This window comes from Rousettus aegyptiacus, unplaced genomic scaffold, assembly GCF_014176215.1.
Source record: "Rousettus aegyptiacus isolate mRouAeg1 unplaced genomic scaffold, mRouAeg1.p scaffold_m13_p_2, whole genome shotgun sequence".
Classification (NCBI taxonomy): domain Eukaryota; kingdom Metazoa; phylum Chordata; class Mammalia; order Chiroptera; family Pteropodidae; genus Rousettus; species Rousettus aegyptiacus.
In genome coordinates this window covers 94,456,964-94,479,888 of record NW_023416295.1, presented here as the reverse complement: position 1 = coordinate 94,479,888, position 22,925 = coordinate 94,456,964, and the positions used below count along the sequence as shown (strand labels likewise).

General features: G+C 45.8%; 1 protein-coding gene across 3 annotated transcripts in view; it reads left to right on the top strand.

Moving 5' to 3' along the window:
- WNT5B (Wnt family member 5B) overlaps nucleotides 1-21,359 on the top strand; it is a 99,002-nt gene extending 77,643 nt beyond the window's left edge. The window contains exons 1-5 of one of the 3 annotated variants that reach the window (XM_036235981.1): nucleotides 7,001-7,646; nucleotides 8,803-8,948; nucleotides 10,091-10,338; nucleotides 14,937-15,229; nucleotides 19,933-21,359. In XM_036235981.1, coding sequence (XP_036091874.1) covers nucleotides 7,350-7,646; nucleotides 8,803-8,948; nucleotides 10,091-10,338; nucleotides 14,937-15,229; nucleotides 19,933-20,391 — 1,443 coding nt within the window. In that variant the 5' untranslated portion in view covers nucleotides 7,001-7,349 and the 3' untranslated portion in view covers nucleotides 20,392-21,359. Of the gene's footprint in view, nucleotides 1-7,000; nucleotides 7,647-8,802; nucleotides 8,997-10,090; nucleotides 10,339-14,936; nucleotides 15,230-19,932 lie in introns of those variants that run through there. The other 2 variants (XM_016125986.2, XM_036235982.1) reach the window with 2 other exon arrangements.
- The last annotated feature ends 1,566 nt before the right edge of the window (nucleotides 21,360-22,925 follow it).

The window sequence follows — 22,925 nt, the reverse complement described above, 5'->3', positions numbered from 1 at the left end:
ATACAATTCACCTGTTTAAAATGTACAATTAAATAATTTTTAATGTAGTCTTAGAGTTGTACACCCACAATCATCAGTAGCCTTTTGAATGAATTAATATTTTCTTAATTACAGGAGACTATATACATGTAGACTGTAAGAGTAGAAGTAGGTAGACATATTTATTCATTCTAGAGTTGGCGCTTGGTTTATATATGTTCTCTGGTCCTACGGCCCCCAGAAGTCTTTAGCCCCCAGGTAAGGAACCACTGGCTCAAGGCATTGATGTGTAGAAATATGCCCTTAAAAAACATATATGTTACTGGAAAGATTTAGTGCTTTTAGTTCATTGCATATTCTATGGATGGCTTTATGACAGTGATTCTCAAATTTTTATGGGCATTAGAATCACCTAGAGGGCTCATTAGAACAGATTGCTAAGCACCACCCTTGGAATATTAAATTCAATGGGTCAGGGTGGAGCTTGAGAATTTGTGTATCTAATCAGTTTCCAAGTGATACTGATTCTGTTAGTAAGGGGACAATATTTTGAGAAACCTGGTCGCTGGCTCTTACCTTGGAAATTAGAGAACTGAATATGGAAAGAATTCATTCAATCATTTGATAGATAAGAATGGGACAAAAGATGCAATTCATCGGAGGGAAAAGAGAGCAATTGTAGTAGCTCGGAGTATGGCTGTAGGAATGGAGAGTGGAGAATAGATTTTTAAAATATCATGGAGACAGTCAAGAGGCCTTGACAGTTGATTTGACATGGAGGGTAAAAGAGCGGAAAGAGTCAAAAAGGACACCAAAATTTTAGGCCTGGATCAGGAAGAGAATTAGAGAACAATAACAAGGCTGCAAGGAAGAGCGTAATCAGTATCTTAACTTCTGTACTTCTTGGCTCTCTAGGAAGACCAACTCAACCATCATTTCACGGTCGACAGATGACTGATACCCTGTGCCGATGGCCCTGTTCCTGCAGTGACACCCCCAGGAACTCATGGGCATTTCCCTGGGCCACTGATGTTGAATGCTTAGTGGGGATTCAACTCAGATTTCTACATAAAATTAATGACAAGAATGATTCTGAAAACATTGGAAATTACCAAAGGCCTTTATATATTGCAATATTTCTTCTACCTTTCCAAAAGCACCTTGAAATTTTCTTTGATCAAACACCATCTCTGTATGAAGTCCTTCTTGCTCTTTTCCTCCTATTTAAAGCCTACATATTCTTCAAGGCCCTACTCCAATCCCACATCCTGACCACGATTGCTCTCTTGGACTCCTCAGGCACTTTGTGTGTCTTGCATTTCAGAGTAGGTTTTTCCTTTTCCCCCAGCTAGACCAAAGCTCATCAAGGAGTAAGGTCTTAGACATTTTCACATTACTGTGTAATAAACAGACTTAGAAGTTGAGTGGCACTCACATATTTGAGGGAAAGGTAGAGACAAAGCTGGGAACTGGAATCTCCGAAATCTCTCTTAGCACTTGACAGTACATTCCCAAATAAGGAGATACATCCAGAGAAGCAGCTTTTTCACTGGTCAGTGGCTGGGCCATATGGATGTGAAAGGAATCCTTTGTCTCCACGAAGAGGCTGGCTTCAGTGGCTTTTCTCTTATATCCTTGAAAGCCAAAGAGGGCTGTTCTCTTTTTTCAATCAGGAAATATTTATTGAGCACCTACTAGGTACCTTGGGCCACTATCCTAACCCCTGAGAGAAAATGATGAACAAGACTACTTGGGAAGCTTATGAGGAAAGAAAAACACGAATAAACAGATTAGCGTGACAAATCATGCCACATTATACTAAATGCTGTGACAAAAATATGCAAGATGCTAGAAGGAGAATGATGGAGGTAGGGGCCTTCTTTGGATTGGATGGAAGGTAGTAAGGCACAAAGCGGAGGAAAAGTGTGAGGGGTAGGTAAGGAAGTATATGTAAGCAGTGCAGGGTTTCTGGAGCACAAAGGGAAAACCAAAACTGAGTGGAAAGTTTGGCAGAGTTGGATTTGAAAGGGCTTGTATGATGTGGTGAGGGGGTTTGCCTTTAGGAGATGGGGAACCTTTGAAGGGTTTTAAGCACAGAAGTCAAATGGTCTAATTTGAGTGTTTTTTTTTTTCTTTCTTTCTTTCTTTCTTTTTTTGGTGACATTGGTTAATGAAATCCAATAAGTTTCAGCTGTACACTTTAACAGTAAGGCATACATATATTTACACTGTGTGTTCACTTCCCATAGTTAGATTTCTTTCTGTCACCACATATTTGACCCTGTTTACCCTGTCTACCTCCCTCCTCCTCCCCTATCCCCTATCCTCTGGTAACCACTAGTCTATAGTCCATGTTCATGAGTCTCTGTTTGTGTGTCCTCTTTATTTGTTGCTTTTAGGTTTATATCCCACATATAATTGATATGTGATTTTCAACTTTTTCTGTCTGGCTTATTTCACTTAGCATTATTATCTTGAGGTCCATCCATGTTGTCACAAATGACAATATTTCATCTCTTCTCATGGCTGAATAATTCGAGTTTTAAAAAGAGCCTTTTGAAACCTGTATTCATTGAAAGGTAATACAATTTTATGCCATCAAAGTAGGGTCTTCTCTTGATGAGGACATAATCCCTTGGTCCGTTTCTCTGTTACAAGTGATCTATAATTTCTTCCTACTTTTTCCCCAAACCTTAACATTTCTTCACATAACCACTTTGCTCCTTGCCTCTGCCTCTATCTCATAAGCCCCTCCCACCATGCCAGGGTCCATCTTCCCAGACCATTATCTCTTGGCCTGGTTTGTCTTTTCCATCCCAACATAAACATAAATACCAACTTTCTAAAACTGTTACTTTATTTTAATTTTTCCAGCTTTATGTAGCCTGGCTTATTCTCAATCCACATTGAGTCAGGTTTTTTTCCTTCCACAAGGTGTGTGTGTGTGTGTGTGTGTGTACTAGTAACTTTGCAGTCAGCCTGTTTTTTAATAAGCATTGTTTTTCGTGTTACTTCCTATAAATCAGGATGTTGTTAGCTGATTTACTGTCTTACTATTTGCAACCTTAGTAATAGGGTAGTTCATAGAGGGTGTTATGTTCAGTGACAGGGAGGAACTACCAAGTGGGTGATGTGTTCACCTGTGTTGGGAAAGAGTAGAAAGATCTGGATTCCAAGATTGAGTCTACCATTCAATGCTGTTTGAGCAAGTTACTTCACCTCTTTATATCGTGGCTTCTCTATATTCAAAGTGAGGACAATGATAGCATATACCACATAGAATACATAGAATTTTAGTAAGGATTAAATGAGAAAAATGGATATAAAACACTTGGCCCAGTGCTTGCAGTAGGTGCTCAATAAATATTCACTAATATTAGGTATCGTCACTGGTTTTCAACCAAAAGTCAATTTACTACTGCCTAGCAAAACTATACTAGGCACATGGGACATAAACAGAAAGTAGAACAGGTAAGTTTGTACCTGTAGGAAACTTTCAATCACTGGAGAAGTAAGAAATGTATATAGTTCCAAGGCAGCATGTCTAAGATAGGGTGGCATAGACCAAGTATCTGTATTCATAAATGCTAAGAAAATCCCAAGTAAGTGGAAGGATTTTCATGGCGTTGGATTAATCGAGGACAGCTTTATGGAGGACTTGAACTATGAACATGAACTCGAAAGTGGTTTAAGCTTTGGGTTGCTGGAGAGGAGAAAGCCTTTCTGGGGTGAGATCAGAATGTGATCTTGGGGCGGGGCGGGGGGAGGGAGTAGGAGGAGACCAGCTTGTTCTAGGAGCAGGAGGAGTTTAGTTTCTCATACTGGGAGATTCAGGCAAAGGATGAGAGGGAAAATGAGGCCAGATTGGGAAGTTTAGAACGGTTGTAGAACTGGGAACCACTGTAAGTTTTCAGATGAACTGTCATGATGTACAGTTCGTATTTTAAGAAAACATGTTGCAGCTATGTGGGTTAGACCGCAAAGAACTGTTCAGATGTAAGGAGGGTGAGAACTTACTTGAAAATAGGGAAGCCAATGCATGAATCTGACACACCCTTTAGGAGGTATTTGTCAAGATCCATAAAGAATCTTCCTCTATTCTTCGTGGCCAAGGGGAGAAAAGGCTGTGGTGACAGCTCTGTCATTCCAGCTCCAACTCTCCCTGCCCGACCCCCACAGAAACCATCCAACAGCAAGCAAGTTCTTGACAGCAGTGCAGCCAGGAGTTCACAAAGGGAAGCATCCCTTTTCCAAAGACCACTGAGATTGTCTGCTTCACCAGGGATGTTAACGAAGTTGCAAATGAAGAGCTGGAGCTCTTCATTGGGTCACCCAGTAAGAATTAGCCAACGGCAATGGTGTTTATAGCAAATCTAGTATTTTGCCCCAGTTGTTTAACAATAAAATATTAAGTTTATCCCCTAAGGAATATTTAGTTTTCTATTGAAAATTTCCCTTTTTGTGAGTAATCCTCTGTCTAGTATTACTTCCAGTAGTTATCACCCAGTGGTCATTATTTATGGTCACGTTTTGCACAAAGTTAATGCCATTTGTCATTAAAAATATATAACTTAAAAAAAAAGTCTTGGTTATTTCCTGATATGTTTCTAGATGTGAGGGTGCCTGTCCAGGGCAGGGGGACAGGTATAGGATGGGACATCATTTTCTGTTGGATTCGTAAGCTGCTTGAATGCTGCATACCCAGTGGTTTTTGTGGGCAGAGCAGCAAAAGACCTTTTTAAGCCCCTGTCCTGTGGGTCAGGGCTTTCAGTGTAGACATGGTCTGAAGTGTGTGTGGAAAGTGTAGAGATGCCCCTTTAACAGACTTGCTCGGATCTTAGCTCTACTTGTCTAAGTCTCTCTCCCTTGTCTCCTGTCCCTGTGCTGGATGGCCATAGCCCCCTAAGGCAATGAACATGGTGACTGAGTCCATCTAGAAAAAGGGAGAGAACCTGGAGCTCCTACTTTCAAGCATGCATCCCTTTGGTTGGGATGGTAAGGCTGGGCAGTGCTGTCTCCGTAAGGACGATGAGTGTGCCACAGAGGGGTCTGGGATGTGTAGCAGGGTTGGACCTCTGCTGCTTTCCATCTTCATAGTGGTTTGGAGAGAGGTAGGGTGGGCAGATGTTTCAGAGTGTGGCTTTCCCCAAGGACCCGAAATAAGGTAAGCATTCACCCCCACTTATTCTTGATTCTTGTCCCCACTTGATTTTTTCTTATAGCAGTAGTCTGGACCTCACATATACAGTTGACCCTTGAACAAATACAGGTTTGAATTGTACAGGTTCACTTACACATGGATTTTTTTCCCCAATAAATATTGTAAATGTATTTTCTCTTCCTTATGATTTTCTTTTATTTATTTATTTTTCTTTTTTTAATGCCTACAGCACCTATGTATTCCTAGGTGGTCTCCCATCCAAGTACTAAGCAGGCTTGACTCTGTTTAGCCTTCAAGATCGGGAACATTCAGGGTGACATGGCTGTAGCCTCATGATTTTCTTAATAGCACTTTCTTTTCTCTAGCTCACTTTATTGTAAGAATATAGTATATATAACACATATAACATACAAAATATGTGTTAAATGACTATTTTTGCTATCAGTAAGACTTCCAGCTAACAGGCTTTTAGTAGTTATGTTTGGCGGGGGGAGTGGTCAAAAATTACATGCAGATTTTTGACTGCGTGGGGGTTTGGCACCCCAAAACCCCACCTTGTGCAAGGGTCAGTAGTATATATATTTGTTCACTGCTGTATCTCTGGCACTTAGAGCAGTTACTGGCACCTACAAGGTCCCTAATGCATATTTGATTAACAAATTTATTGGATAAATGAAAGACTGAATGAAGAAGCAGAACAGATATGTTGGACTAGCCTACTCTGGCCCTCTGGAGGGGTCCTCATGGAGAATGTTGCATCAACCTCTGCAACCTCCTGCTCACTCCCAAAGGAGAGAAACCCTGGGTTTTCTCATACCTCAGGGGTGTTCGATGTGTCTAAAATGACACTCACCTCTCTTAGGAATGGGAAACTGTTTAGTTTTGGGGGGAAATCTGTAGTTATTACAAAGGTAGCAAAAGAAATTCTCTCTCCCTGCCTTTTGGATGTTTACTAGATCTTTCTTGCCATGTAAAGAACAGCTTCCTCTGGTTGAGTCCTGCTATAAAACTCACCAGTGACCCACAAACAGGGCTTCTGATGTATCCTACTCATTAAGACCAAATCACCAGTTCCCACAAAGAGTAGCTTCCTTCCTCCCCAGTCCAGCTGAGGCAAGAAGTTTCCATTCTGCCCATGCTAATGAAACCAGTCTCCAACATTCAGCTTTCTCCCAGCACTGCACGAGGAAATCAAAGAACGCAGATGAGGGCAGACAGCTGCCCTACTTCAGTTCTGTGACCACTCAGAGGGGTGGCTCACATCTGCCTGCCAAGAGACGGTGCCACACATCTGGAAGGCAGAGAAAGCAGCCACCACACATGCTACGGTCTTTTTTTCTCTCTCTCTCTTTTTAAAGTTTTTTTAAAAAAATCTTTTTTAATAAGCTGAGAGTTTGATGGAAAGCACAGGGTAGTGAGAACCACTGCTGGGAGGGATTCTGTCTCAGTTTAGGTTTGTAAGGCGCCCAGGGGACGAATTAGCAGCTCGTGGGAAATTTGGCCTTAGCTCTCCTGTCAGCCTGGCGCTGGAGAGTCAAAGCCACAGTGACTGTTAGCAGGCACTGCCTCCTGTCCTTGGATCAGAAAGAGTGGCCCCCCATAGTGGCCTGGGTTGAACCTAGGACCTGCAGAGCCAGAGAGATTTCACAACGGCCCAATGAAAGGGTGTGACAGAAGTGAGAGACGCGGTGCGAGGGGGGAATCCATGGGGATAAGAAGTGTCACCAGCTGGAGAAAAGTCAGCTATCTGGCATGGAAATGTGTGAGGATGTGTGTTGGGTGGAAGTAGGGGGTTTGGTGGTGGGGATGGCCGTGCGGATGGGAGGGAGGGAGTGGGGAGGGAGAAGGACCGCAGGGAGAAGGGGCAACTCTGACTGGAGTCCCCAAGAAGGACTGGTAGGTGGAGCTGAGGATGTTTGGACAAGGAAACTCTTTGAAGCTTTTCTCTCCTCTTCCCTACTCTGGACCTGGTCCCCTCCCCTCCATAAAGCCATTAGCTTCTGGTGCCAGCCCTATCTCTGCTCCATCTCTCTTGGTTCCAGTCGGTGCATTCACAGACCTCCTGCCCTGAGGGACAGGGAGGATTTATGGGGGGTAGAGGTTAGAGGGGGAGGGAGCGTCCTTTAGAGGAGGGGAGGTCTGTTAGGAAAGTAGCGTGTGGGGAGTTGTTAGTCGACCGGCCAGAGACCCGATCATTTCCGAGCGGGCTATGCATCACAAAGGGGAAGGAGCAAGTTTCTTCTTTGATCTGCCCCCTGCCGGCCCCACACACCTGCCTTTGGTGCCCCCCCTACCCCGCATCTCCCTCCCCCCCCAAGCTAAGACCTCAAGAAGAAAAGCCAAAAGGGGTGGGGACAGGCTGTGGCCCAGCTTCTCTGGATCCTGCTCAGGCCACCTTCCTGTCTTGGTGGCCCCAGGACAAAAAATATCTGCCAGGCTGATGACCCAAAGCACCTGCCAACCCCTCCCGGAGAGCCCAGCGACCCAGAACTGTGGGGACAGCTCGGTGAGATGGGGGTGGGGGGTCTGGGAGCCGTGCGAGTGTGTGTTTGGGTGCGTAAGGTTGGAGGTGTAAAGGGGTCTTGGGAAGAAGGCTCACTGGAGCTGTGGGGTCACGCCCTGGAAGGCAGCTAAGGGAGAAACGAGGTGAGGGTGAACCAGAGGGGGCATGCTTTTATAGACTTGCTCCAGGATCCAGAAGGAAGATTTCCCATTTATTTTCAAAGGCTGAAGGAAAGGTGTTCTTGGGGGCTATAGACACAGGTGGCAGTTAAAAAAAGCTGAGGCGAAGATGTGGGAGGCTCTCCTGCTACAAGGGAAGGGGTTGTTGCTCCTGGAAGAGTCGTCCTCAGCACAGGCCTGTGAAGCAAGGGTTGCAGACCAGGAGCTGGTGGCGCCCCCTCTGCTGCTGTCTGTGCTGCTGGGAGACGGGGCCCCTGAGCCCAGAGGATGGGATGAGGGCCGCCTTCGAAGGTACTGCCCCAGCCACCAGAGCTTTAGGGGCCCGTGGTGGCTCTAGGGATTTTCCATTTATCAGAGAAGTTTCCTTGGGTAAGTGAAAAGTCCTCACCCTTCTCCCTATTATTATTCTTGGTAAACAATGGTCGGGATTTGGAAAACTTGTTGAGAGTGAGAAAGATACTAATTGAGAGTGAGAGGGTACAGACTGAAAGGGAAGACTCCTGTTTGGCTGGATGTCAGTCCAACTCACCAATTGTTTTTAGCCTCACAAAAGAGAGCCTGGCACTCAGAGAGATCCATCTCTGGCTGGAGTGAGAGGTAAAGGGAAGGGCGATGGGACATTTCTCGTTTCTGGAAGAGGAGCAGGTGTGCCTTGCAACAGCTAGAGTTCTTCCTAAATGCTGCATAGAGCAGCCTCCATTCTTAAAGTGGTTTGTTTTCATTTCTTCTAGTTTCTCTGCTCATTGTTTCCTTTGGAATTAGGTCCCTGAATAGGGTCTTCACTGTTTAGGGTAAGAGACAACGAGATAGTCAGTCTTATGGTGAGAAGAGCAATAGGAGATGGAGGCCGGAAAGAGGCTGGATTTCTTTGGAGGAGCAGAAAGTGGTGTTAGATCCATCTCAGAGCTCACTCGCTGTCTCCTGGTCCTCTCCTGTGTCACATTTCCACATTGATTCTCCCTTTGTTTCTGTTTTCTCAGGGTGCCCAGTGTTGGAAGCCGGCAGTCCCTGAGGTCTTCCCAGGACACTGGGGAGGGCTGAGGCTGACCATGCCCGGCCTGCTGCTGCTCGCTGCTGCAGTGCTCTCCAGCTGGGCTCAGCTTCCAGCCGAAGCCAGCTCCTGGTGGTGAGTGAGAGGGGCTGAAGTCCTACTCTACAACCTACGCTTCCTTTGGTAATTGAAATGTGGAGGTCACAATGTGTCGTGATCATTCCTTTATTTATAGGAATCCTACAGACCTCTTTTATTCCAGGAAAACTAGGACAGCCTTTTTCTCTCTCAAGCCCCCAGAAGTAAGGTTCCACAAGGATAAAGGATTAGTTCATTTGGCTTTTCCTCTAATCCTGTCTACATCCTCCTTTTTCTGGTCCTTCTTTCATTCCCATGGGTGACTAGAAATATCTCTTTTGTTGCTATTGAATTGACAAGAATATTCATTCATTCATTCATTTGTTCGTTCGTTCGTTCATTTTGCTGGTGGGGGCAAGGAGAATAGAATTCCTGTTTTATAAGTCTGAAGACCAGATGAGGAGGAATTTGTAGGACCACGTGTGGCTTTCTTTTTGTATTTTTGAGACTATTATAATTACCAAGTCAACATGGAAATGGCAGGCACTCACCACCTGTTTTGCACGATCTGTGCCCTGCTCATATTTTTACTCAGATGGCAAATGTACAGCCTTCTCATCTAACTTAACACTTTACTACATCTGGTGGATGATTAGCAAAAGGGAGAGCCCTTGAGCTGACAAAGAGTGTGTTAGGGGTTGTGAGGGTCAGATATGGAAGTGAAAACATTTAGAATATATTGTGACAAATGTAAATTTGATTTGATTTTAAAGACATAAGGGGAATTCTATTTAAGGGAATTTATTGCTTTCCATCACATATCCTGCACTTTGGGCCAAAGTGAGTAAGTCATGGCTCTTTCTGCCCTCTGCCTCAGATGAATAACCTGCCCTTTCTGCCGCCTTCTCCTTCTGCCCCATGTCCTTTAAGACCCAGCTCACTCTCTGGCCATCTCTTTCTAAAAGCTTCTCCCCAGCTGTCTGATCACTCTGGATCCAGAAGTCTGTCTTAGGCATTTGACATCTCTCATGTCATCTGTGATTGTGCCTCAGTTTCCCCAATTTTCCTTTCCATGCCCTTAGTACAGGGCCTTGTGCACAGAAAACACTCAGCAAATGTGTTGAATGAATGACTTACTGCTGCACACAGGCGTTTGCTTACTCCTTGGCCTTTTTCCCCTTTCCGGATCGCTGCTGTAGGTCGTTAGCTATGAACCCGGTGCAGAGACCTGAGATGTTCATCATCGGTGCCCAGCCTGTGTGCAGCCAGCTTCCTGGGCTCTCCCCTGGCCAGAGAAAGCTATGCCAGTTGTACCAGGAGCACATGGCCTACATAGGGGAGGGAGCCAAGACAGGCATCAAGGAGTGCCAGTACCAGTTCCGGCAGAGGCGGTGGAACTGCAGCACCGTGGACAACACATCTGTCTTTGGGAGGGTCATGCAGATAGGTAAGCGGCCACCAAGGCATGACTTGGCTAAAGGGGCTCTGCTCACCTGGCCTGGGAGCAAGCATGCTCTCTCAGGGACAGGGAAGGCCCACCTGAATGTCTAAGTGGGTTCTCTCAAGACTTGCAAGCTGTGTGCAAGGAGAGAGGGAAACGCACACAGGGAGCACAGTCTCAGATGACACATGAGCCGCTCGGCTCAGCTTAGCTAGCCCTCTGCTTCCAGTTTCCCCCAGTCTGGGGCAGCCTGCGTGTGACTCACTGGGAAGGGATTAGACCATCTGAGTTGAGCGAGAATGAATTAGGAAATCCGCCCACCACCAGTGCCCTTTGTCTCAGTACAGGGCCTCCTTTGAGAGCCTTGCTGTGAATGTCTGGAGGCTTTTCGCCTCTTCTACTTGGACCCTGAAGAGATCACAAACTTTGGGCCAAGTTAATGATAGCTGACATCGACCTGACTCAGATCCATTCTTGGCTTTTCATTTGGAAGGAGGTGTATGTGAAAGTGAGGGAAGGGGACAGACAAGAAGAAAAGTGAGAGGGCCACCTCTTTCCAGATCCCTGTTCTCTCCCCTCTCTCACTCCTGGGCTAGGATTCTTTGGCTGCCCTATTGCTTAGATGAGGTGTGATCTGGGGTCTAATTGTTTTAGGTCCTTTTGAAATGCAATTCTCCTCTCCCTTGCAAGAAATTGAGAAATCCGGCCCTGTTCTACTGGATCTTATCCCCAGGGCCATAAAAGGAAGGTGTTAGAGCACTGTATTCCCTGTCTCACATTCCCTCAAAACAGCTTCTCCTCAAAAGGCAATGGACATTCTGGACATTCAGTGGGGTTTTCCCACTGATTTTACCAGCAGAGGAGTTAGGGAGTTGAGATCCGTGCTCCTCTGTTATAGATACTTGGATACTTTCCTGACCTTGTTCCCCTACCTCCCTTGCCCCAGACTGAGCAGTAAGGACCAAGGTAAAGTACACTTTGAACCGTGCTTCTCTCTTTCTTCCTTTGGTATCAACTCAAGGTGCACAAGAGGAGTGCTCATGTGTGTCCCGTGATAGTCTTACTGGGCGGCTTTCCCAAAAGAATGGACCTGGGAGTTAGGTGGGACACTTCTTCATAATTTATCAATTCTTTTTGAATAAACTAAGCATCTGTCCCTTCTTCCTGATAAAAAGTCTTGGTCAGCAGCACCCCCTGCCCTGGGGAGGACACTAGGATGGCCCGTAGAGAGAGGCACCTCTGATTGCTTTAAGGAAACAACCTAATGTACGCCTGACGTTGGTTGGACCTTTCCATGCGTTGTTTTGTGAGAGTGAAGGCTCAAAAAGTGAGGCTTTACTTTAGAAAGAAAAGGGTTGTCAGGAATAGAAACTCTGCTGGGTACAGATTTCCATGGTGGAATGACTTGTGAAAGCAGACCCCATTCTGTGCCCTATTCTGTTACCAATGGAACCCTCCTGTTTGCTTTATTTTCACTGTACCTTTTTAAAGCTTCCCTGAAGGCTTGTGCTACCTGGGAAGCTGTCCTCCATTCCTTCCCCTGGGCCCAGATAGGTAGCTCCTGGTGAGTCCTCTCGCTGCTATCTTATGTGTGACTTTTTAAGATTCCCTCCTTCTTTGGAGCGGCTGCAAAAATCCACCACTAGAGGGCAGCAGAGCAGCTCAGAGGGAGCTATTGGCACTTCACCCAGCCTCCACCCAGGGGAACATCGGCAGCATGGTAGTTGCAACAGAGAAGGCATGATATTGTCCCACTGTCTCCTGCTGCCCTACTAGAGTAGGGTCTCTCTAGTAGCTCGTTGGTTTATTAGCCTTCATCCTTGAGATGGTTTGAGCTTCCACTGTGAGCTGTTTCATATATACAGACCCCTTCCCTCCTCTGCATTGCTTATCCATTCTGAAGCCCCAAGTTATTTCTTGCTTGCTGAGAGTAGCAATAGTAGTCTGCACTTACCAGGCTTACCAAAGACCCAAATGCTGCCCCATAAAGGCAGAGCTACGTGCACCTTCCGCCTAATGATGTCCTTGACCAAAAGAGGCAGAGTGATTGTAAAGGACAGTTAATTCACCTGAGGACAGATTGGGATTCCAAACCATGCTGATAGGTAACAACCTTCAGAGCACATAATATCTGCAATATTAAGCCCAGCTGCAGGTACAGTATTTTAAAAGGCAATTCTGAGAGAGGTGATTCAGCTCTGAATAGCAATTTTGCTAAAGAAAGGAAGAAGAAATCAGGCATATGTAGGTTGGAAAAGAGAACACATAAAAGGCATATTAGTTGTTTTCAAATACTGAAGGGCTGTCAGAGGGAGAAAGGATTAGCCAGCGAATCTCCAGCAGGCAGAAGTTACAAGGAGGCTTATTTAAGCTGAATACAAGAAAGAACGAAAGAACGTTCTGGTGATTTAGAGCCATTAGGAAAAGACGGAATGAGTTGCCTCGAGAACCCAACATGCTTCCCTGAGGAATGTTGTGAAAGGAATGCTTACAGTGGGTGGAATGTGGATTTGGGCTGCAGCTTCAGAGATTCCTTCCTGCCCCAGGATGCCAGGTCATGGGGCTGTGGCCCCATTTAGGATGACTTCAGGCATGACTCCCTTCCCACTAAGAGCCTCTTGGCCATCTTACCATCATGGCGGCTCTTACTCATAGTATGACTCTCTCAGACCAGATAGACTCTGGTCTCTGGCAGTGGTTCAGCCCTGACTCTAATGTCAAGCCAGAGAGCTGAATCATGAATGTGATTTCCTCCTGTATCATCTGGGTTTTTCTTGGGCTGCTCCTACTTCACAACTGACCAGAAGCTGACCCCTGGTTAATTAAGAAAAACTGATTTGCCCAATGTGATCTGGTTATAAACTTCACTATGTCAAAAAGTAAGGTAAGGTGGGAGATCTTGCTAGACTGCTTTTCTCTCCACCTGCTAAGACAGAATTGTGGGGTGTCTACTTCTGACAATGGTGATGCAGGATGGAAGAAAAAGGAGAGCAGAATATTCTGGTTTAATAGGTCTGGATTGAATCTCAGTCTCCTGCTAAGAACCACTCCCTTCCTTTCATTCTTGAGTCCATATGAGTATTATTTATTACTAGAGCTTTATTGAAAATTCATGTACCTCACAGTTCACCATTTAAAAGTGTACAGTTCAGTCTATATTCACAAGACTGCAGCCAGCACCACTGTCTGATTCCAGAACATTTTCAAAACCCTATAAAGAAACTGCATACCCATTAGTGGTCACTCTCCCTTTCTCCTCCACTTCTCCCCAAACCCTAGTTAACCACTGATCTTTCTGTCTGTACCATATTATGGACATTTCATATAAATAGGATCATATAATATATGGTCTTTTATATCAGGTTCAATACAGATACAAAGTGCTAAGTGGTTCACTTAACATAATAATTTCAAGGTTCATCCATGTTGTAGCATGTACCAGTACTTTATATTACAATGTATGGATTATACCACCTTTTGTTTACCCATTCATCTGCTGATGGACAAAATGGACTCTTTCCTCTTTTCGACTTAAGAAAAATTCTTTAGTGAACATTCATGTATAAGCTTGTGTGTGGACATTAGGTTTTCATTTATTTTGGGTATATTCTTAGGAGTAGAACTGCTGGGTCATGTGGTAATTCTATGTTTAACCTTTTGAGGAGCTACCAGACTGTTTTCCAAAGCAGCTGTACCATTTAACATTCCCACCAGCAGTACACAAGGGTTCCAGTTTTTCTGTATTCTTGCCAACTTGTCATTCGTTGTCTTTTTTATTATTGACATTCTCGTGGGTGTGAAGTGGCATGTCATTGTGATTTTGATTTGCATTTCCCTGGTGGCTGAGTATTATTTTTTATAAAAATTTTTATCGAAGTAGAGCATGCATCATGTGAGTTTTTAAGTGGTTCATTATAGCAATAAAGAGGAATGCAGTTCAGATTTTCTACTAGAAATGATCTAGACATTTGGAGAGACCGTGCTGAGCATCCCCTAGTTGCGGTTCCCAGTGCTCTGGAGTTGGGAGGCAGTGTGGACCCCATGGAAGACAGGGAGACAGCACGACATAGTGATTCTAGTCCACTTTCTACTCCTGGTCTCCGCCACGCTGTCTAGCTCAATAATGGCAGCAATTAAAGGCCAGAGATGTGGCTCATTGAGTGTTGAAAACATGGCCTCTGTGAGGGAGAGATTTTTGTGAGGTGAGAGTCCTGCTCTTGGTCCCATGATTTCTACACAGTCTCATTCTGTTTGTCTTGTGTGTTCCCTAAATTCTTTAAATTCCCAAAGGCCCACTCTCCCCTCCATTTTGGTCTTCCTCCTAGAAATCTTCTCTGAAATGGGTGTTAGTATGGGCCAGGGCTGGAGGGAGTCATTCAGTCCGGTATGTCCATAGGGCAGAGGAGGCAAATCAGCTTGTAATCAAGAGAAGTTTCGAACCATCAGGGCCATGGGAAGTGAAAGGCGTGCCCTCCTGGCCTTGTTTCTGTCCTGGGAGTGTGACAGCTGAGGCGACAGGTGTGGTTCTGGAGGAGCCAGAGGGAAAGGACAGACTCCACTAGAGCACTGCCCTCCTTCACCACCCCTCTTGCCTTCTCTTGCAGGGAGCCGTGAGACCGCCTTCACCTATGCAGTAAGTGCAGCGGGGGTGGTGAACGCCATCAGCCGGGCTTGCCGAGAGGGCGAGCTCTCCACATGTGGCTGTAGCCGGACAGCACGGCCTAAGGACCTTCCCCGGGACTGGCTGTGGGGTGGCTGTGGGGACAACGTGGAGTATGGCTACCGCTTTGCTAAGGAGTTTGTGGATGCCCGGGAGCGGGAGAAGAACTTTGCCAAGGGATCGGAGGAGCAGGGCCGGGTGCTCATGAACCTGCAGAACAACGAGGCGGGTCGAAGGGTAAGCTGGACCCCACCCCACCCTGCCCCATCTGCCCACACTCCACAGGCACCACAGACCACCTAGGCTGTCCCTGAGCTCTGTGCCCTGGCCTGGCCATCAAGGAAGGGGGTTGGCCTGACTAGGGAGAGGTCTGTGGTCCCCTGGCCTTTAGCTGCTGGCCTAGACACCCACATTATTGGACTAACCCTTTCGAAAGGTTCCTTTCACAGCAGGCACATGCATTTACTTTTTTTTTTTTTTTTTAACCTTATTCATTTCTCCATAGGACATCTGTCCCTATAGGGCTGACGTGCAGTCTTAAGATCAGAGTTCCAGGCATAGGGAGTGGAATTCTTGTCTCTACTGCCCCTTCTTTATCATTTGAACAGAAAGGATGATAGAAAGTTTAGGCTGTTAGACTTGGTCTAAGGTTTATGATTTCTTGAAGGCTCAGGTGGAAGCAGAGCCGACTTATGAGCTGCTGTCATCCATGTTCAGGAACCCAGTCTAAAAGCTCAGTTAGGTCTGATGGGAGATGCACAGGTGTGCTAGGAGTTTTAAGCATAAGTGTAAGGGTGAAGGACAACCATCCTCAACTATCCTGGCTCAAGTAGACAGTCTTACCAATCTCATGTAAGATGTGACAATCTCTGGGCCTCAGTTTCAGGAGAAGCTAAAATGGGGGTTTTGGGGTGAGCTCGCTTTATTGTGCACGCAGATCATACCTGGGCAGCAGCCTTAGGGGGCCGTTATGTTGCGCTGGAGGGCAGATGCTGTTCTGCCTGCACCTTGTTCACAAAGACCCCACCTCTGAGCTCATGCTCTGGATTCCTCTTTCCTTGGCTGCCCTCTGAGGCCTCTGCCCTGGGAACTGGGGGGGCTTGCTCAGCTTTCCCAGTGTGGACGGGAGTGGGAACACGCATCCCGGTCTGCCTGTAGAGAGGTCCGAGTGCCAGGTGGTGGGGTGCTCTCCTGACAGAGGGCCAGGGGACCACAGACCTCTCACAGATTTCTTCCTGGGAGTGTTGTTTACACTCAGGTCTGTGCCAAGTCAGCTGGCTCGGGGGCCCAGGCAACGTACTTCAGTGAGAGTAGAGATGAACTAATTAATAAATGAGAACAGTGGTTTCTTGAGAAGAAATAAATCTAGAAATTTAATGTTGGTTCATTGGTGATTTGATAGCTCAGCATGAATATATTTTTACAAATGTGTTTAAATACCAACTTTTAAAAATTAAGTTCTGTTTCGTAGGAGTACATAGCAAGTAAATGGGATTGGAAGCGTGTTTTACATGAGTCGGCACCTTGCGACGTTAGCTTGGTAAAATGTGGTACACTAGTGCGAACAGTGTGCCGTCAAGTAGAAATTAGATTGGTCAGTTGCCCGGTATCTTCCTTACACATCATATATCCCGAGGCCAGTGATTTTAGCCACATATAGGATGGGCGTGTGGAGGGTGGTGTTAATTCGTCGTGGTGTGAGGGGTTCTATCTAGTTAGTGCTCTGAACGGTGGTTGTTATGGTACAAACTGGGGCAGAGAGACCAGGACTGTCTTAGGTGACCACCCTGAAGGCACCTGGAGGACTGCCTCAGTCTCCAGGATTTCCTCTCTGTTCAGCAGTCTATTTGCCAGTCTTCCGGTGTCTAACCATGAGCAATAGGGAGAGATTGGTGAAAAAGGTTAAGGTCTCCACTTTATCTCCCGAATGCCCAAATTTTATCCATTTTTCAAGATCCCAGTTCAAATACCACATACTCCTTCAACTCTTTCCCATCCCCTGTAGGTAGTAGTGTCTGCATCGGAACTGCAGTGGAGCATTTGTCCTCCTGAAGTATGGTTTACTCTTCTTCACCTTATAGGCTGTAGGGACAGGGGTCACCATGTGCGCTTCTTTGCAACAACCCTCGCTGTGCTTTACGTGGGTGGGAGCATGTGAACATGCAGACAAAGTTTCCCATATTGCTTCTGAGTGAGAGGTCAAATTCATGGAAGGCAGTTTCCTGTCTCTGCTCTGAGCTGTCCTTGGGGCATTGTGACAGATGCGGAGGTGACTAGGCATTCATCCTAATCCGGGCGCCATTTCCATCACAGTCTTGACCCCGCTTCTGCTGGCTCCTCATTTTATTGCCCTTAATTGTTTGTTTGTTTGTATTGGCCCTTATCTTGGCAGCACCTTCCCTCCCTTCTGCCTCGTTCTCCCTTACCGCCTTCCCCTGTCTGCCTCCCTGTCTTTGGGCCCCCCTTCGTCCAGTTCCACACCTCTTCCAGAGCCCTTTATCTCTCCCTTTGCCTCTGTCTGCTCCAGGTTGGGCATTCTTGTCCCTCCGTTTTTTATTCCCTCTCCAAGGAACAGGCTTTGGCCATCAATCACCATCTGAGGCCAGAGCTGTTCAACCTCCCACCTCCTCACACCTGCGCAAAAAGGTCCTCAGGAAGGACTAAATGGTGGCAGGGATTGAAAATTTTCTGGACTAGTATTTTGCAACCAGATTTTTTTTTTTTTTTTTAAACAGAGTATCTAAGATTTGACATCTTGCCCACAGAGTAAATCTTGGGCATACTTTGCAAGAAATTTCTCTTGGTCTTTAAGAGTTTCCAGTAACTCCATTTTAGATATCGATGGCAAGGGAAGTGGGTTGATACTGCCCTGTCACTCAAGGGCTTCTAAGCATATGGAGATAAAAGCCTAATCCTTGTGAGAGTCCTTTCAGTTACCAAGCTCAGTTACACCATTAGATAGAAATGGAAAAAGGACTAGAGAGGGGTTTGCCAGGGGCAAGATGTAGAACTAGAAAAAAAAATTTTTTTAAACATTTGATTGCTTTTTTAGTTAGCAGATAGGGCAAAGAATTAGGGTTCTATACTCTGCCCCTTCTCCTATAAGAGGAACTTGTATATATTATCCATCATAAAATATTTTAAAGTACAAATATTATGTTTCTACACTGTCCATACAATATCTTTCTTCCCAGAGGAAGGATGGGAGGAATGTCTAAATACTGAGGGTCCTCTTGGATGTTTTACTAAAATTCCTGTCCTTACTCTGTGAGGTCTTGCTTTGACTCTTCCCCCCCCCCCCCCCCAAATCTCCTTAAGTGTTTGTTCCTAGTGGAGATGCTTATCCTGTTCCCTTAGTCACTTAACAGCAAGGTACACAGTGTTAGGCCCTTAATGCTTCCTCCTTCCAGCAACGCCAGATGCCCGACATCCCTGTCTAAACCAAGGACCATTTCCAGAGGAATGTCAGGCTCCAGCTCAGACCTGGGGATTTGTGCCAGAAGAATAATTGCAGGCTCTGTCTTTGAAGTGCCTGTTGGAATGGGGTGTCGGTTCCTTTATGCCTTGAGCCTGGAGCTGCCAGCCAAGTGTTGGTGCCTTTAACCTCAGGGAGGAGCCTGCCTTCCTTCTCCACCCTAAGCTGTTTTTAAGCCCCAAGACTAGAGTGCAGAAGTGCCAGACATTCTGAGACCCTTCTGGGTGGCCCTAAACAGGTTATTGAGGCTTTCTAGTGCTTCAGTTTTTCCACCATAAAATAATGGAAATAATTCCACACCAGAAAAAAAATCAGGAAACATTTTGACAACAGTAATATGAGCCGATGATGGTTAAGCTATTTCTTGCACCTGCAGTGATCTCTGCATAGTGCTGAATAAAGACACAATCTGGGGACTCTTGAAAAGAAATCTGAGAAAAACTCTTGAAAAACGCGTCCCTGCTCAGTTGGTGACAATAGCTGTGGCGTAAGAAAATGTTCTGCAGTGGGCTTGCATTTTTATCCTGCCATCTGCACTTCTGGGCCTGCTGCCAGGGTTATTTGCCACAATGCATCAGTATGCTTTCATTGAAAAGCACTTTGTAAGCAGCTTTCTGGTCTACTCTTGCTTTTACATTTCGATTTGGGATAACTCAGGTTCAAACCCACTCCACATCATTGTAGTTCAGTGACTTCTGAGGGTGAATTTGTTTTCAAATGCATCACCCCTATAGGTAGGCCCACCGGCTTGCTCTTTCTTTGCACGGGCCTTGCCCCTCTACCTCCATACTCACAGCCTCTCCCAGGGGTGTCAGAGAGTGCTGGGATAGAAGAAAGTAGTCTTGCTCACAGATATGATGTGGTTTATTGTGAGGCTGCAGATAACTACGGATTTAATGACCAAATGTTAACACAGAAAAAGAGACTATTTAATTCTTAGGGGATTTGGCAGAATCGGGGGAGCTTTGGCCAACTGGGGCCATGCCGACAGTTTCTGTTATGGGCTTATGATTTGACTGGATTCTTTTTCTGACTCGTGCTCTTTTTACACCGTGTAAAAGCTGCACACATTTTGTTGGTTTTTATTTGCTCGTTTGAGCCTTTGATCACGATAGAAATATCCCTTCCCCTTTCCCCCCCATGGTAAAGATGACACATTTATTGTAATAATTTCAAGTAATAAGAAACAGTAAAGTAGAAAGTACAAGTGCCCCAAATGTCATCCTTGTAGCTGATCAAACTTACCGCATTTCCTCCCCAGCTTTTTCCTGTGCAGTGCTCCCTTTATCTGCTTTCAACCTGAGAGAATGAGGATCCTGGAAAGATCTTTGTCAGATTTGAAAAACTACCTGCCCCTCCCCACATTAGCTCTCTGCTATACATGGCCTATGGCCACTCAAGCTACCCTCTTGTCATCTTCCATCAGGGACACTCCTTCTTATTCACTTCTTTCTCCTCCCCCCAGGCTGTGTATAAGATGGCAGACGTAGCTTGCAAATGCCATGGCGTCTCGGGGTCCTGCAGCCTCAAGACCTGCTGGCTCCAGCTGGCTGAGTTCCGCAAGGTGGGGGACCAGCTGAAGGAGAAGTACGACAGCGCTGCCGCCATGCGCATCACCCGCAAAGGCAAGCTGGAGCTCGTCAACAGCCGCTTCAACCAGCCCACCCCTGAGGACCTGGTGTACGTGGACCCCAGCCCCGACTACTGCCTGCGCAACGAGACCACGGGCTCCCTGGGCACCCAGGGCCGCCTCTGCAACAAGACCTCGGAGGGCATGGACGGCTGCGAGCTCATGTGCTGTGGCCGTGGCTACGACCAGTTCAAGAGCGTCCAGGTGGAGCGCTGCCACTGCAAGTTCCACTGGTGCTGCTTTGTCAAGTGCAAGAAGTGCACGGAGATAGTCGACCAATATGTCTGTAAATAGCTGGGGGGGGTCCCACTCTCCTGGCCCTCTTCTCCGCTCTGCCTCACAGAAGTTTATATTATATAAATCTATATAAATATATTTTATATTTGTATAAATGAGTGGATGGGTGATAAATAATTAAAAGAAGAAAATGGAAAGGAAAAGCTTATTTAAGAGACGCTGGAGATCTCTGAGGATTGGACGTTGCTGGTTCTCAACTCCCAGTGGGTGGGACAAAGGTCTTTTTTTCCCTCCCTCTGGTGGGAACTCTCAGGATGTAGGGACTTGAAAACCTTTGCTGTCTAGCCACCATGGCCTGGAGAGAGGTGGTGCTTAGATGGAGAAGATGATTTTGTCTGAAAGGCTGGAGTCTTTGCTAGGTAGATGGCTGCCCTGTAACCCAAGCCAATGGGCCAAGAGGCCCCGTGGAAAGAGGCAGGAACTCAGCCTAAACGTCGAAGTCTTCAGAATCTTGCCCAGAATATTGATTGGTTCTGTGAGAGGCCCAGTGCCTTCCTACTTTCCTATTTGTGTGCATACTTGCCGAATCCTTTACAGAAATAAGGTGGGGTCTGATGTCATCTCTGTCCGGTGACTACAAAAGGACCTGCACCTCCCCAGACTCCTGGCCCTGTCTTACCAATGAGAATTACTCTTCTTGCACAGTTCACTAGCTCCTGCCAGAAGTTCCCTGCACCAGGAGGAAAGGGGGTCATTTGGCCTGCCGTGTTAGGAAAGACACGAACTGAATATTTGTGCCTGAGCTGCAGAAAGCCAGGCGCATAACTGGACTGAGTGAACATTGCACTGTGCTCCCACACCGGGAGAGGAAACTTGTGATGCTGCTGCTGTCACTTCCTCCATCAAGGGAGGCCTCACGAACAACAGGATGCTTAGCTAGGTCGGGCTCGGCTGGCCTGGTGTGGTTTCTTCATCTCTGCCCCACATGTACAGTTTCTCTCTGACATTAAATACCCTTCACTGAAGTTTCTTTCCCTTTCCTTATTTGGACACACAATTAGCTTTCGCGAATCTCCTCTGATTTTTTACCTAAATCCCTAGAACACTGCTACAGGGTACATATATGGAAGAGGGTAAGGAAACTGAGATTTTCAGAGCTCTAGTTTGGCAATTAGAGACAAGACAGGAGAGTGTTATCAGAATTGAATAAGATAATGTATTTAAATGCTGTCCCCAAGGGCTAAATACTCTATAAATGGTAGGTATTAACATTACTATTTGTTATGCACAAAAGAATTCAGAGATTTAAGTTGAAACTTTACATTTGCCTTCCCCTTTCCCTTCTTCCTCCATTCACAGCCTATCAAGTTAACCTTGGTTTGTTTACTGGGTCCTTGGTAAAAGCACAGGTGAGGGTTACTGGGAGAGTCACTGGTCCAGGCTGCACTGGACTGAACAGCTTGCAGGTGAGCCAGTAACTACATAAAGACACTGGTTTTATTCTAGAAACATTTGGGGGGAAATAATGGAATTACGGAATTGACTTGGGTTATAATGAGTAAATGATATTGCAAAAACAATCTAAAAGAGATTCTGCCAGAGGATGACCATGGCCATGTATACCACCTGTATTTTCAGTGTCTAAAGAGGAACCTTCTGACCCAACATCAAAAAACATCAAATGTAGGTTTATTTACCAGTGACTGTTCCTTACATACTCAGACTCCTTTGGTTGATGTTTTCAAGATGAGTGGTCCATGAAAGAAAGTGATTGAAATCAGCTGGCCCATGAAAGATTGAAACCATGTCCTTGGTTTTGTTAGTTGGCATTTAACCAAATAAACTTACTGGTCACACAGATCAGCAGGTTGTGAAACACTGGCTGGCATCATTGTTCTTTGCCACATCACTGTTGTGGAGAGCGTGGAGTTACCTTATATCAGGTGCTCAGAGTGATTAAGAGCTGAAAGCCAATTCATCCTTGGAAACCACTGGAAATTAGTTGAGAGTGACTTGTCCACTACCCTAGAAGTGACTTCTATGTTCTTGAAGGGAGATGGACCATCCCTATTATGTCGAGGTTTCCCTGCAGAGCCACGGCAAGAGGATAGAGTAAATATTGAATATTTCCTTTCTGATGTGGGGAGCAAGTCATATGTTCAAATACTAATGTGATTGTTGCATCCACTGACGACCAGGGTTAGGAAGTATTTAATTTTCAAAATAGGTCGGAATGAAGTTATAGTAATTGTCACATGCTCGTTAAATCCTGGTGATTTGTCAGTTGTCTGTGAAGTGACCAATAATGCTATAGGAATGTGGCTGGAGAACATGGAGACCAACCTGAATTAAAAGGAACTTCCACCCAGAACCATAGAATGTTAGAGCGGGGAGAGAACGTGACAGTCAGCTCTCCAGCTCCTGGGTTTCCAGATAAGGACCCAAATCCGAACCTTAGTGCACTGTAAAAATGCAGAGTCCTAGCCCTCCAGCACCAGAAACTTTTATTCAGTTGGTTTGGGCAGAGTTAGGACTGCTATATGCACCTTTAACAAGGACCTGAGACTACATGCTGGTGATCCAGAGACTAC